The following is a 15,163-nucleotide window of genomic DNA, read 5'->3' as shown; positions in this document are numbered from 1 at the left end:
TGATATTTTACCTATATTTTATTTTTAAAAAAAATGTGATTTAAGTACAAGATATGTCTAATGTATATTTTTTCTACTCCTTTTGAGTATTTTAAGCAAAACATACCATCAACTAAAAATAAATATTTTAATTCAAAATATTCTTCAAGGATGCAAAGATTAACAAAGTGAGAAAATAACCCTTATTTTTTTAAAAATTTATTTTCCCTGTTAAGCAATAAATATATGTTTATTTGAAAATTCATCAAATATTATATAAATTATATCAAATGTTTAGTTGTTAAAAGTGATTTCTAATGACTTTTTCTAGGCATGGTGGCTTGCTGCAAGAGAAGCTTTTATTACTTGGGGACTGTTTGGGACAGTTGCTTTGCATATTTGTAGTCATAACAAAGCTACTACTAATGTTACAAAGTGAGTATTACAAAGTGATTTTTTAGTATTTTTACTGAATTCACAATTAGAATGATGCTCAGAATATCTTTTTTATGTAATTGTGGATTAATATCCAAAAATATAATGACATGACAAATTGATATCTCTAAGCCATTTCGGTAATTTTTTTGTGTGTGTGTGTGTGTGTGTGTGGGTGGGTCAGTGTATGTTTAAATGAACTGTTCGGCTTTACCATGAATTGGATCATATGCCTCAAAAATGAAAAAAATTTTGGATTAAATGAAAATTTTTCTAAAAATCTGAGGATAAAATTAAAATTTATAAGCTTTCCTAAGAAAAAATTTTTCCAAAAAATTGTGTCTTAAATGCAAAAGTTTTTCTAAAGGCTTGAGGATAAAATTAAAAATTAAGCTTAAGAAAAAATTAAAAAAATTTTCCCCAAAAATTGTGTCTTAGAAGCGATTAGATATTGTGGTTGTTTAAGGAAGTAAAAGCATAAAGAAATGACAGTAGTTTTATGTTTACTATTTTTCATGTTCTTAGAGTTTTATTGATGTGTTTTGGGCAACAATGTTATGTGTTCTTAATTGATATGTTGTATTAATGCAAATTGTTTCTTTGAAGATTCAGGGAAAACACTAGGAATTTTTTTCCCTAAAACTGAATATGAACCATGCATTAATTCACTTAAAAATACTTAATTTTTTTTTTTTTGTATGTCTGTTTGCATTTGTTATTTTCACATGTTGCTATTCTATGTTTCTCTGTAGGATTTACTTATGTATAAATAGAGGCTTTCTTTACAATAAGCCAATTAACACTAAACATACCTACACTTGATATATACCTATTTCTACCATAGCCGGTCAAATACTGGACTTTATGTTTCTTGATTGAATGTATGAAATATGGATGTTAGGAAGAAAATAAACTAAAAAAAACTTTACTATAATTAAACAAAATTGTATATTGCCAATTTTTATGTAATACAAGCACAAAGAATAAGAATTTTTAAATTATTGCTCCACCCATTTTTTACGTACTCAAGGTGTTTCCATTGTACATTTTCCGCAAACATATTTCTTCTGATTATTATTATTTTTATAATTATTCTTATAACTAATATTATTTCTTCTAAGAACTTGTGCTGTCTTGATTGTTTCGACATTTTTCTGGGTAAAAGCTAATAGTTAGTTAGAAATGAAGTATAGCTATAAAAAAATAAAATAAAACATAAGCTACTTACCAAAACATTTAGTTTTTGTCACTTTTTCTGACACAAAAATGCCAATCTAAAATTTTAGGTACTTTCTTGAAATTTGAATTCTATTCTGATGGAAGAAATACAGGTAAAGAAATACAGGTTTTACAATGTAACGGAAGATTGTTTTCATGAAATGTTGCTTAAGAACCTTTTTCATTTATTGTTCATGCAGTCTTCCTTTGTAGGGTTTACTTTCGTATAAATACCTGTTTGGGTTTTACTTTCTTATAAATACGAGTTTCACGATCTCACAATAAATCAGTTTAAAATCTTTTCTCAGTTTAATGCATATTTAGTCTCCCTCTTGTGAGATTACTTTTATAGAAATACAGGTTTTACAATCTAACGGAAGACTGTTTTCTTGAATTGTTGCTTAAGAACCCTTTCATATATCACTCATGCAGTCTTTTTTTTTCATATTAAATACAGGTTTCGTTATTATAAGTCTGTAAAAAAAATTTTTGTGTTATATTGCCTATTCTTTCCCCTTCTGTTTGGTTTACATGTGAGTAAATACAAGTTTATGCTTGTACGCATAAACCTATCTTATGAAAACATAATTTCATAAAATAGGTTTATGTGTAAAAAAAAAAACAGGCTTTTAACATAAATTATACAAGGCATCCAAGTAATCTTTTTGCAGATCTTGCAACACATGGGGAGAGCATATCAACTTTATTAGATGCCAATAAAATATTATTGCTAAAGGTTGTACATTTATGAATCTTGCAGGTATTTGCAACTAAATAATAGTGCCAACTAAAGTTTATGTACTGAAGTTTTAAAGTAGCAGTATTTAATGTTTATCGTATGAATGAAATTATGTTTTATATCAGGGTTCGGGTTTTGGACAGGACACTTGGGTTTTATTGTCTTAGACTATCCTAAACTGTCTTTAAGACAGTTTAGGATAGTTTAGTGTTTAAAACCTTTAACATTGGTGAAAGATAAAAATTCTATATGTGTAACCATTGTACATATAGTAATTACATACAATTATACAATTTGCCTTAATACATTAAAGGAAAATAATATAATATAATAAGAAAAGATTTATAACTTTTGAAGCTCCACAATTCATTGAACAACAAAAGTGAATACCTTATCACTTAAATATGAATGAATATGCTTTAAATACTGATAAATTATGTTTTTGCATAAGAATAAATAAATGCAATATTAAAAATAATAATAAACTTTTTTAATAACCTGTTTCTTGTTCAAAAATGAACGTTTTATTTTTCGCAATATTTTTAAAAAAAAAATTGTGACATAATTTGAATAAAGGGGTTTTAGACAGGACAGTTTAAACCAACCATGGATTAATCCATTCTGTCCTAAACCTTGCCAACTCTGTTTTATATTATTTTTCGCTTGTAGATTCTATGTGAAATTGATGATTCTATTCTTCTGTTTTAGGCAATTAATTGCCGTAGTTGTTACTGCCATAGTGGTGCTGATTAGTGCCTCGTTTTTATTTGCTTGTGCTGGGAATGTGTTGCTTAAAAGGAATCTTTCTTTAGCCTTTTCTTCTTACGGTAAGTAATTACATGTAGATGTTTAATTGCACGTTAAGTTGACATAATATATTAAGTTTAGCTACCAGATAGGATTGTTTTGCTGGGAAAATGTCTGCAGTGGCTTTGCACAGTGTGGGCGTAATCTGTTGTTTTTGATTTATCTTTTTGTGCTAAACTGCTTCCATTACCAATTTTTAAAAAAAAAGTGCAAAAAATAAACATATTTTTTTATATCATTAATAAATGCAAGGTACTAAAGCAAAACATAATACACAAGTTCTAAGTTGAAATTTAAATTTTTTATGTGTAAAAAAATTTAATTTACTATCAGTTTACTATCCTGAGTTATCTCGGGCAAATGAAAAAAGTTGAATATTAGTCTTTGTATATGATCACATCTTCATAATCTAAAAAAATAATCTGCATTACTTTCAGTTTCACTCGCGAACACCATTTTTTTACTCTTTTTTTTTTCTCTATGTAAATTCATCAACCATCGTATATACAATTGTACAAAAGACGTCTGCAGTCCCTCAAATAGCAAAACTCCCAAACAAATATTGGCAAACCAATCACAGCAAATTATTATTGTTTTTTGTTTTGCAAGAAAACTGATGTTTTTTAATACCTGTCTTCTTTAATCCTCAGATTTGAACTGTTTTGTATTTTGCCATGCTTAAATATTAAATTGTGTCGATCGAATCTGTAATCAATCTAAAACTGACTGAAATTATATTTGTTCTTTGGGAAGTTTTATTTATAAATTTATTTACCTGTACACTTACATCTTTAATTTATACATTGAATTACTTTTCATGCATTGGTGCATTACGGTGCTTAGCATTTTTAAAAAGTGCTTATTTTTTTATTTAAGTTTCTTAAAAGCCCTTAAAGGGTTTTTTTTTATTTGGGATATGTAAAAAGTGCTTAATTTTCTATCTTTTCAAATGAGATTTTTTCTTTGCAGTGACAGTTGTCACTCTAAATTACAAAAATGCTTGATTTTTCACGGATTTCTCTGCATTATTTGTCAGAAACTAGTTATTTTATCATGATAATGTAAAGTTTCTGAAAATGTTTTTGGATTTTCTTTTGATTTTATGTTTATGAATTAAGAACTTTGAACGATAGACAAAAATTTTTTTTATTACTGCACAGATCTTAATCATGTTTTTTTTTTTTTTTGGAAAGTAATTAAAAATATTTTTTGAGTGCTTAAAAAGTACTTAAAAGGTGCTTATTTTTTGTTGAAAAACCTGACTACTCACCCTGTGTATGCATTTCATGAATTTTTTCAAAATGGGAAATGAATTACACTTTTGTTTTTTTTAAACAGATATTCAGAGAATCTTCCACATGAACGCATGCAGAATGATAAAGTTGTGTATTGCACTAATTTTTGTTTGTTTTGTTTCAAAATAAACTTCTATTCCAACTTAAATTATTCTCTATTTTTCTAATTTTATCGGGATATTATGTGTACTATTTTTATCATCATATACATTATTTTAATTTTATTTTTGATAAGGATAATGAAATTATGTATTAAGGTCAGTTACTACAAAACACCCAGTATCACTCAGTGTTTATAGAACATAGATAAAATAATAGCTATTATTTAATCTGTTAAACCAACATTTAGTATTTTGTATTTTAAAATTAAATTAATTTAAATATTATATGTACCATTTTTATCATCATATACATTATTTTAATTTTTGATAAGGATAATGAAAATATGCATTAAGGTCAGTTATTACAAAACACCCAGTATTATCGCTCTCAGTATTTATAGTGCATAGATCAAATAATAGCTATTATTTAATCTGTTAAACCAACATTTAGTATTTTGTATTTTAAAATTAAATTAATTTAAATATTATATGTACTATTTTTATCATCATATACATTATTTTATTTTTGATAAGGATAGTGAAAATATGTATTAAGGTCAGTTACTACAAAACACCCAGTATTATCGCTCTCAGTATTTATAGTGCATCGATCAAATAATAGCTATTATTTAATCTGTTAAACCGACATTTAGTATTTTGTATTTTAAAATTAAATTAATTTAAATATTATATGTATTATTTTTATCATCTTATACATTATTTTATTTTTGATAAGGATAATGAAAATATGTATTAAGGTCAGTTGCTAATAAACACCCAGTATTATCGCTCTCAGTATTTATAGTACATAGATCAAATAATAGCTATTATTTAATCTGTTAAACCAACATTTAGCATTTTGTATTTTAAAATTAAATTAATTTAAATATTATATGTACTATTTTTATCATCATATACATTATTTTTATTTTATTTTTGATAAGGATAATGAAAATATGTATTAAGGTCAGTTACTACAAAACACCCAGTATTATCGCTCTCAGTATTTATAGTACATAGATCAAATATATTATTTAATCTAATAAACCAACATTTAGTATTTTGTATTTCAAAAAAAAAAATTTTTTTTTCAGAAGAAGAAAATTCTGTGAAAGTTTTGAATCCGGGAATAAGGCGTCTTTCCAACGTATCAGTGACGAGCCTTCTTTTAGGGATCAGCACTATTCCCAGTGACAGTCATACTTACCAAAGTGGGTATCAAGTGTTGCGTCTTGCCACTGAAGCTTTTCCAGCTGCTCTGGCTGTCGAAGGTGTTCGCAGTATTTCCTCCTTCTGGTCCATATGTTTTTACACGTCCATGATTCTGTTTGGATTTGGGCAACAGGTGTGTATTTCTTTTTTATCTGTTTGTGTTTTATAGCTTTTGTTAATATTTTTATATGGTCTTTACAAACTATCTGTTCATATCAGGCGCATGTACTGAAAATATGTGACACCTCATTTTCAAAGTTGATCTTAACCAGTTGACTTAAAAAAAAGAAAAGAAAATACTGAAATTCAATTCTTTTGGTCAATGTTTATCTCTGAAGGATATTATAACAGGGTTCCCACGGTATTTGAAAAACCTTGAAAGTCCTTGAATTTAGTTGAAAAAAATCAAGGCCCTGGAAAATCCTTGAATTCTGCCATAGGGTACTTGAAAAGTTCTTGATTTTTTAAGATTTAAAGTAATTCTAATCTTTTTTACAAAAAAGCAGTAAAAAAAAAAATAAAGAAGATTATAGAAATTCTGATAGATGCAATTTTTAATGCTTGAAGTGAAAGGGGGGTTAAAGAAGATGCAAAACTTTTCTCTCCTAGATTTCTCACACCAGATTATTGTTCATCTGTCTGATGTTTTAAAAGCTGAAATTTCTAGCAAACTGTAGGTTTTGTAGTTATAGTTTTCAAATGATATGTAGTGCTTAATCGATTTAGAAATATGTTCAGTGTGTTAACTTCATTATTACTACAGGTTAATATTGTTATTCTATTTGTTCTTTTAATTTATGTTCAAAGGATAATTAATTTTTTATCATTTATAATCAAATTTTTACATTTCGTTTTTACTGCTTATAAATAAAATTTAGTTCTACAGGTTTCATTGATTATGAATAAACAGCGTGATTCACATTTAACTGAGTCTTGATTTACGGACTGGAATTCATATAAAATGTTCTACAAATTATGATTTAGATGAATAATGAATCACATATTGAATATTAATTTAAAGTGATTTGCAAATTACTCATCAGGATTCGTATTGTAGTATTTTATAAATCACACATCATGATTCACATTAAAGGGATTTATCAATCAAGCATCATGATTTCAATTAAAGATATTTCTGAATCCTATAATGCGATACGTATTTAAGTAATTTCAGAATCTTTCCTCACAATTCTTATTCTAGTAGTTTAAAAATCACGTATTGTGATTCACGAAAGAGAGATTTAAAAATTACCACTCACAGTTCTCATCAAAATGATTGAAGAATAGCACATAGCTGTTCTATATTAAGCAACTTTCGAATCACAAATTGCAATTTGCATCATAACGATCACTATTCATATAAAAACTATTAGCTAATCATGCAACAAAGTTCACATTAAATTGATTTATGTATCACACTTTGTGATTTACGTCTTGTTAGATTGTGCGTTTCATATCATTTGCTATTCATATTGTTCTGATTTAAGAAACATACGCCGCAATCCAATTTACAAATCACACATTGTGATACAAAATTTACGCAATCTTCGAGACTTACTTAACCTTTTTTATAATTGTGGTATGCATATAGTATTAGTATATCTAGATTCGTATAATATCAGTGAAATATCCTCAGTGGTAGACGAATCATGGGTTAGAGTCCCCTTGCTGTAAGGTAACTGTGGGAGGTTCTCGTGGTTTTCCTCTCCATGCAACGAAAATGCGAGTTAGTTCCATCAAAAAGTCCTCCACGCAGGCAAATTTCTCCCAATACTCGATCCAGGAGTTCCCTTGTCTTCTGGATTGGGTTCAAAAATACAAGGCTACGGAATTGAACATAAGTAGTTTTAAACCCATAAAATTGGGTCTGCTGTTCAACAACGGTTATATTAAAAAAAAAAAAAATTTATAAGTATGCAGTAAAAATATTTTGTTTCCCCAATTAAGAGTGGCAGCATCATAACTGTTCCATACTTTTATGTAAATGTATGTTTGACTTTTTTTAGAAGTTCTTATGTTGTTGCAATTTTAAGAGACTGTTGACTTCTTTTTTTTTTATCTTTATGTGTTATTTACTCTGAATCACTAGTTGTTTTGTTTAAAACAGGAGAATCAATTTCAAGCAAAACAACTCAACATTCATAAATGTGAAGCTGTTTTGTTTAAAATTAATTCTCCCATCTTTACATTTAACTTTACGGATCACAATACGATATACACAGTACAGAAAATGTTTCAAATCATATATATGTACTCGTTAGTAGAATTTACAGAGTCAATCTGCAGTACCATCTTCAAAAATCTAAATTTGTATGTGAATTGTGAAAATTTTACCGTGTGGTTGCGAAATCCTATAAAGAAATCAGAAAGAAAGGATGCAAATGATAATATAAAAATAATTTTGCTTTAAGGGAAAAAAATTAACAGCCATTTTTTATGTGTTAAAATAACGGCCACGGCCATGCTGAAAGGTAACTGCTATTGGGTAGATAAATATATTTAATATTTGTGATACAGAAGTTTCTTTAAATTGTTAAAAATAAAAATTGGCTTACGGAATTTTTGTTAAAGGAAAAAAGAAAAAAAAATTTAAATAAATAAATGTTAGAGCAGATGCTTTCTGACCAAATTACTTGGAGTTATCTAGCGATTCTCATTCATGTTGTATAAGTTCCAGTGCATGCACAGACTGATAAAATGAAAAACTTTCTACCAACCCAAAGTTTCAATTAATAAACTTTTTGCAAGCAATTTATTGACACTTGTACATATTTTCAACCCTATCTTCGCTGCTTAATTTTTACAAAATTTGTTTTTAAAAAAATCACTAAGTTTTTGATAAATGTTTTAATTTTTATAAAACTCTATATTGATTAGTATACATACCAGTATATATTTCTTTAAATTTAGCGGTTTTTTGAAATTATGAAACTAGTTTTTGCCTTGTTTTACCTTCTACTTGACTTTCTTTGTATATCTAACATCTAAGTCACTTTATTTTTTATTATAATAGAATCTTCCACAATGGTGAAAAATTTTCCACATGTTATGTGCATCTGTTTTGCATATTACACATTCATGGTGCGTAGCGTTTTTAAAAAGTGCTTAAAGGTGCTTTTTTCACTGGGTGTTTATAAAAAGTGCTATTCGAAAATGAGATTTTTTTCTTTGTCATGTCGATGCAAAAGCGTTCTTTTCACATTGTTCTTTGCAGCATTTTCACAATTCATTGAACCATCATCTATTTCGACGTACCGTCGGTTCATAACGTATGAAAGCACCAATCATTTTACATGTTTGATGAAATACTTGTGAGTCTGCATGCTGTCTACTTAGCTGGGTTTGGTGAGATTATTGCACTCTCGCATGCAACTCTGCTGCATTTTGCAAGATATTCTCTATTTCAGGCTTCATTTTTCACCCTCTGACATCGAACTGAAAAATCTTTCAAGCATTTTAAATGGTTAATATAATCATGAAAACAGTTCTTTGTCAGAAAATAGTTATTTTATCATGATCATGTAAAGTCTTTGAAAATTATTTTGCATTTTGTTAATGTATATAGTGCTTAAAAATCTTTTTTGAGTGCTTGAAAAGTACTTGAAAGGTGCTTATTTTTTGGTGAAAGATTTGACTATGCACCCTGACATTTGTGAATATTATGCACAGGTGTGTACATAACATACCAACATATATTTCTTTATATTATACATACCAGTATATATTTCTTTAAATTTAAGAGTTTTCTGAAAATATGAAACTAGTTTTTACCTTGTTTTACACTCTACTTGACTTTCTTTGTATATCTAATATCTAAGTAACTTTTTATTGTAATAAAATCTTCCAGAATGGTGACAAATTTGCATATTACACATTTGCGTTTATTATGCACATGTATGTATTCAATTTCGGTGGTATAAATTTATATGTTTTATATTGTCTTTCAGGTTGTCATGTGGTATTGCGTAGTTGAGTCTATTGTAGCTGTGAATTACAAGGTTTTAAAGGCTTGGCATACCACATTGACATTTATAGCCTGTAACCTGGCGTTTCTCTTGGGACTGCCTATAACATCTAATGTAAGTGATTAGTATTTTAAATTCAGTTACACTTGTCATTTAAATATGTAATTTTACAAAATGTTTTTTATTTACTTAACATGTGTCTCAACCTAGGTAATCTTGTGGAATTTTAAATTAGCTTGAAAAAAAAATTCAGTGAAATCTCAGGGGGAAATGGAATTTTTTCCCAGAAACCAGAGGGAAAAATTAAAACATGAAAGAAAAAAATGAAAAGCTTTTCTTTGTTTTTCTATGAAAAATATAAAAAAAATTTTCTTCAAAAAAATCAGATATTTTGAGTGTTTGGTTGCTTAGAGTAGTAAATATCTGATGGATTGATAGTAATTTTGTATTGATGGATATTAACTTTTAAGCCATGAAATACTTGCACTGAGTACAAAAAAATACCCTGAATACCTCTTGATCTAATAATCAAAGTTTCAGGTACTAGGCTTGAGGGCGTTATCGCAAATATGATAATTAGTGCAGACAATATGTTAAGTAATAAAATCAGGCACAAAAACGTATTTTCCTGAATGTAAATAATTACTAAGCAATCCAATTTTAAGAAAGTAGTTTAGGTAAAATTTGATTTCTCAGGAACTATTCATCTGGTTTTGTTCAAATTTTACATTTTGTCATTTAAAATTGCATTCCTTGACAAATGACAAAAATTAGTATGCCTTACAATCCAAAATGTTTTCCATTATTATTAAATAAGTAATTAATAATTATAAATTTTTTTGTTGTTGCCTGGAATCATCTTTGGATAAAAAATGGTGCACAATTTTTCTCAATTTGCTTAAAGAGTCCTCAAGATATGGAGAAATAAGCAAAATGTATAATTATCAGCTAAGGGGTCCACAGTTTTGACCAAACTATTTTAACCATATTTCCCAGTGCATGACTAGCCCTCATTTTGTGACGATTAGGAATCCAAATGTGCAAAAAAAAAAGGAAAAAAAAGGAAACTGTGTGTTTATTCAGAGAAAATATATTTTTGTGTTTGATTTCGTAATTTAAAATATCATTTGCCCTAAATAAGTAACATATTTGAGGTGATCCTCGCGAACTATTACATTTGAGTTCTAGCACATAAAAATCTGATTGTTCAATCAAAAGTTATTTAGGTTGTTTTTCTTTTTCTTTTCCACATTGTACAGTGTGTTAATGAATTCAGAGAGGAATGAAATACATTTGACAAAAGAAATAGTAGCAGTTATTTTTAAACAATCTGAAAACCATTTTGATGTGTATTTTTAAAACTTACTGTGTGTTTAATATTGGCAACTTAGTCTACAATAAACCTCATCTGTTTTCAAATATTTTATTTTTGGTGACACTCATAGGGTAGGAGGGAATCAAACTTATCAGTTAAAATAATGACAAGAAAATTTCTCATAAAGCTTTAATGATTTTCAGTAGTTTAAGACACAGTATTTTTTCAATGCTTTACTAAGAATTACATGTTACTTAATATTTATTTAATAATGTATATCTCTTTGTATGTAGATGGGAATCTATATTGTGTATTACTTGGACTTCTGTGTTAGCTCATTGTGGTGGATTGCTTTAATATACTTCATAATGTTATTTGCCATTTTATTTATTAGAGGTAATATTTGATTTTCTTTTATTAGTACTTATGTATGAATAACTAACTAAAGTGTGTATGTTAACTAAATGCAATCACTTTTAACTGTAGCTGAAATCTTGTTGAAGAAAAAAGAAATTTTATTAAAATAGTCAGCAATTTATATGTATATATGTAATAACAGGGCTCCAACCCTGTTATCAGTGTTGTATTTAGCTTGAAATAATTGCAGTCTTAAGCCATCATACGTTCTAAACAGGTTTATTAAATGTAGGCTGGTATTGCTAACAGTTGACGTCCACACTCCCTATGGGAGGGGGAGTGGACAAGACTCCGGACAATTCCGGCACAGCTTATCAGGATCACATCAAGATGAAAAGGACACGCAAAACTATGCGTTCTTACATTTTATACCAACATAGATTTGAAGTAAAAAGGCACATTTCGTACATTCCTTGTATCCTTACGCATTAAGGAAAATCATTTCTGCTTCCTTATATGGAATTGAAAAAGGGAACGATTCTAAAAATAACTCTTCCTTTGAAATATAAATCTATTTATATTTCAATGGTATGTTTTCAGCCTTGAATTCCCAAAATAGAATCTCTCGACGTTTATTCTTTAACAAAGACATTTTATGAAAACGAAAGAGATTTAATTCTTTTATTAATACAAAAGTATTTAATTTTTGTATTACATATATATATAAATTATGTGTGAGCAATTTATATGTATATAATATTGCTGTTCATTAAACTGTTTTTAGCCATAAAAATAAAACCTTTTTTATTCTTAATGAAATTAATATTAAAACATTATTTCCTCCCAAGAAAATCAAGGGATGAAGAATAGTAAAGAATTCTTGTAATTTATAAAGATTTTAATTTTCACTTTGGAATTGCAGAGTTTTTTTTTTTTTTTTTTTTAACTTTAGAAAAAGAAAATGCATTTTTTTAAACTTAATTGTGCTCTTAAACAACGTTTTTAAATTTGTGAATGACTTTTTAGGAATGTATTTGAAATCGATGGACCAACCCTTACTTTTTAAGTGTGCAAAAACATTATTCAGGTTTGCCATAGAACAGAGAAAAGTCTGGGAATTTTATAAATCTGGTAAAAATTATGAAAATGTCAGCGAAGATTAACTACCGGAACAATATTTTGTAATAATTGAAAAATGATTTTTTTAAAAAATTTTAATATCAAGTAAATGTTTTGTAACATATTTTATGTATAAGAATAAGGTATGAACAATTGAAAAATTGAATGACAGAATTCATGCATTCAGTTCAAAAATCAAGGATATAGATAAAATAATCTGGATAAGTGGGATATTTTTTTTTTTTTTTTTGACTGTTACTTTTTAAAATGTAATCTAATTGTTTTATCAGTGATTTAGTTTTGTGCAATCTTATCTATGCTGATGTAAATTGTTATTGTTAAGAAATTTCTTTATTCAACTTAAATGTTTCATAAAACTATCACTGTTACTATGGAGAAATTGCTCCTAAATTATGGAAAAGCGTAGTTATAGGTTGCCACCCATGGAATTCAGAAAAGTCCGATAAAATTTTTCACTTCACTTTGTGATAAGTTTGAATTGGATTAATTATTTGGAGTTCATTCTTTATTATGTTATTAAGTGATCCATTTAAATTGTAATTACTTTAATACAAATGCCTATTTTAATTTTTTAAATCTGAATTTCAATTTTAGTTCCTTGCGTTGTTTTACTAATAAATGTATGCATGCGTAAAAGTGTTTAATCTTTCTCTTCATTTGAATTTACAAAGTTTTGAGTTTAGGAAAAGAAAATAATCATAAGAGGTTTGGAAATTTTTTGTTCACAAATTTTCATGAATAGGTTAATTTAACACCTTGAGTTCTGCATCAGTCACACTGAACTTGCCGTTTAGGTGTTATTATTTTAGTTAGTTACTGGTAACTGACAACATAAAATATGTTACAAAACTAAAAAATTGAGTTTGTTTTAGTAATTATTGAAAGTTTATATCAAAATTTACTTAATTTTTATTTATTTCAATTTGTTAGTAGTGCGTTTCGCATTCCTATACCACAGAACACGAGTTTCTAATCACCATGTGTGGCCTGTCGAGGAATACGCTTGGCACTCAAGGTGTTTATGCTTAATGTAATATGGTGTTAATTATTTAAGACAATTATTACTTCTTATTATTTTTTTATAGTTATATTCTAAATACTTTTAACAGTTAAAACTATTTAACAATATTAAAGTTATATTGTTGATTAACTGTTTTTTTGCAAGAAATATTTAAATTTTTTCTCACAGCGTTTATCTATGTTGGCTTTTAAATTATATCTTACTTTAAAAGTTGAATTTAAAAACTTACTAGTAAAATAACAAATCAATTCCAAAACTGTAATATTTTTATAATAGCTAGTTTACAAATTACTAATATTTTCTTTTTAAGAAGATAAGTCATTAATATTAACATATTTGAGTTTCAAAGGTGAAAGTATTTTACAGATTTTATATTCTGCAAAATATTGAAGCCAATTTTCATATATTTCTTTTAAGAAGTTATGAAAATTATTCTATATTCTATAAATCTTGAGAAAAAGTCATAAGCATTGCAATCGCTTTATAAATTGTGAATATTTTCAATAGTCAGAACTGTGCATATATGTCTTGCTAATATTTCAAAATTATAAATGTTTATAATTTTGAAATATTAGCAGTTCTCTAATATTCTTGTTCACTAATTTTAAACTATTGTTGTTTTTTTTTTTTGGTCTAGGCCGACCGTATGGTACAGATCAACTAGTCAATGTCATAAGTCGAAATCCTATAAGACGTTCTAAAATATTGCCATTTTTTACATTTATGTGGAATGTTGTTCTCCCTTTGTCATTTTTAGTAAGTTTTATTCAACTTGTTAGTTCATTCATTTCATTCAGTAAGTTTTAATAATCGATTCATAGTTAGTGCGAAAGATGTTTCTGTTTAAATATACATGTTTAATTTTAATTAATAAAAATACTTTTAACCAAACTTGAAACATATAAATTTTTTGTTATTGCTGTTTTATAGAGAAATCCTTATTCACCATGCATTGGAATCAAGTTTTAGAACATCATAAACCTAAATTTATTTTTCACCAAAGAAAGTAATTTCATTGCTTTAAGTTTTAGTAGTTTGATCAGAATTTATAAGTTATCTAATTCTCACCAAGTTCATAAACCTTAACATGCAAATATATATATACAAATAGAGTGTATCACAAATATTTTTTATTTTATTTTTAAATTTAAAATTTATAAAAAGTTGTTACTGCAGTCACATTTTAACTCAATATTTTTTCAGCAAATTTAAAAATATTTTGATCTCCTTAAAAATTTTTGTTCAAGGAAAAGGGGATAAAAAATGCAAATTTTCTTTTTTTTAAAAAAACATATTACAAATAGTTCTAACATTAAGTAACAGTAGAAAATATATAGGAGTTGTAAAATGAGGTCTTACTTAATCTCCATGAAACCCTTAATTTACATGAATTAATATGCATGTTTTCAACTTTCAATCCAATTTTTGAGTTAGGTAATTATGTAGGCTCTGAGTTATATTAAGGTTCTTTTCTAGGGACATAAATGTTACATTTCAGGCATATTTTTTTGCCCTTATTTTACATTAAAAAAAAAATCCCAACAGAGTGGTTTGCTATGGTATTTGGATGTCTAGGTGA

The 15,163-nt window shown here is 27.2% G+C and overlaps 1 protein-coding gene across 9 annotated transcripts in view; it reads left to right on the top strand.

Moving 5' to 3' along the window:
* The window catches only part of LOC107447362 (sodium-dependent transporter bedraggled), a 115,121-nt gene that overhangs the window by 96,773 nt on the left and 3,185 nt on the right, over positions 1–15,163 (top strand). For 8 of the 9 annotated variants that reach the window (XM_087158823.1, XM_087158824.1, XM_087158828.1 and 5 more), the window contains exons 8-13: positions 311–414; positions 3,080–3,198; positions 5,669–5,919; positions 9,734–9,865; positions 11,360–11,462; positions 14,222–14,340. In XM_087158823.1, the coding sequence (XP_087014949.1) occupies positions 311–414; positions 3,080–3,198; positions 5,669–5,919; positions 9,734–9,865; positions 11,360–11,462; positions 14,222–14,340 (828 nt within the window). The remainder of the gene's footprint in view (positions 1–310; positions 415–3,079; positions 3,199–5,668; positions 5,920–9,733; positions 9,866–11,359; positions 11,463–14,221; positions 14,341–15,163) is intronic. The other variant, XM_071185108.2, reaches the window with a different exon arrangement.

The sequence above is a fragment of the Parasteatoda tepidariorum genome, chromosome 3 (genome assembly GCF_982258835.1).
Source record: "Parasteatoda tepidariorum strain Cologne lab strain chromosome 3, Ptep-v5.0, whole genome shotgun sequence".
Taxonomy (NCBI): Eukaryota; Metazoa; Arthropoda; class Arachnida; order Araneae; family Theridiidae; genus Parasteatoda; species Parasteatoda tepidariorum.
The sequence above is the reverse complement of the archived record's forward strand: the minus strand, read 5'-3'. Positions and strand labels throughout refer to the sequence as shown.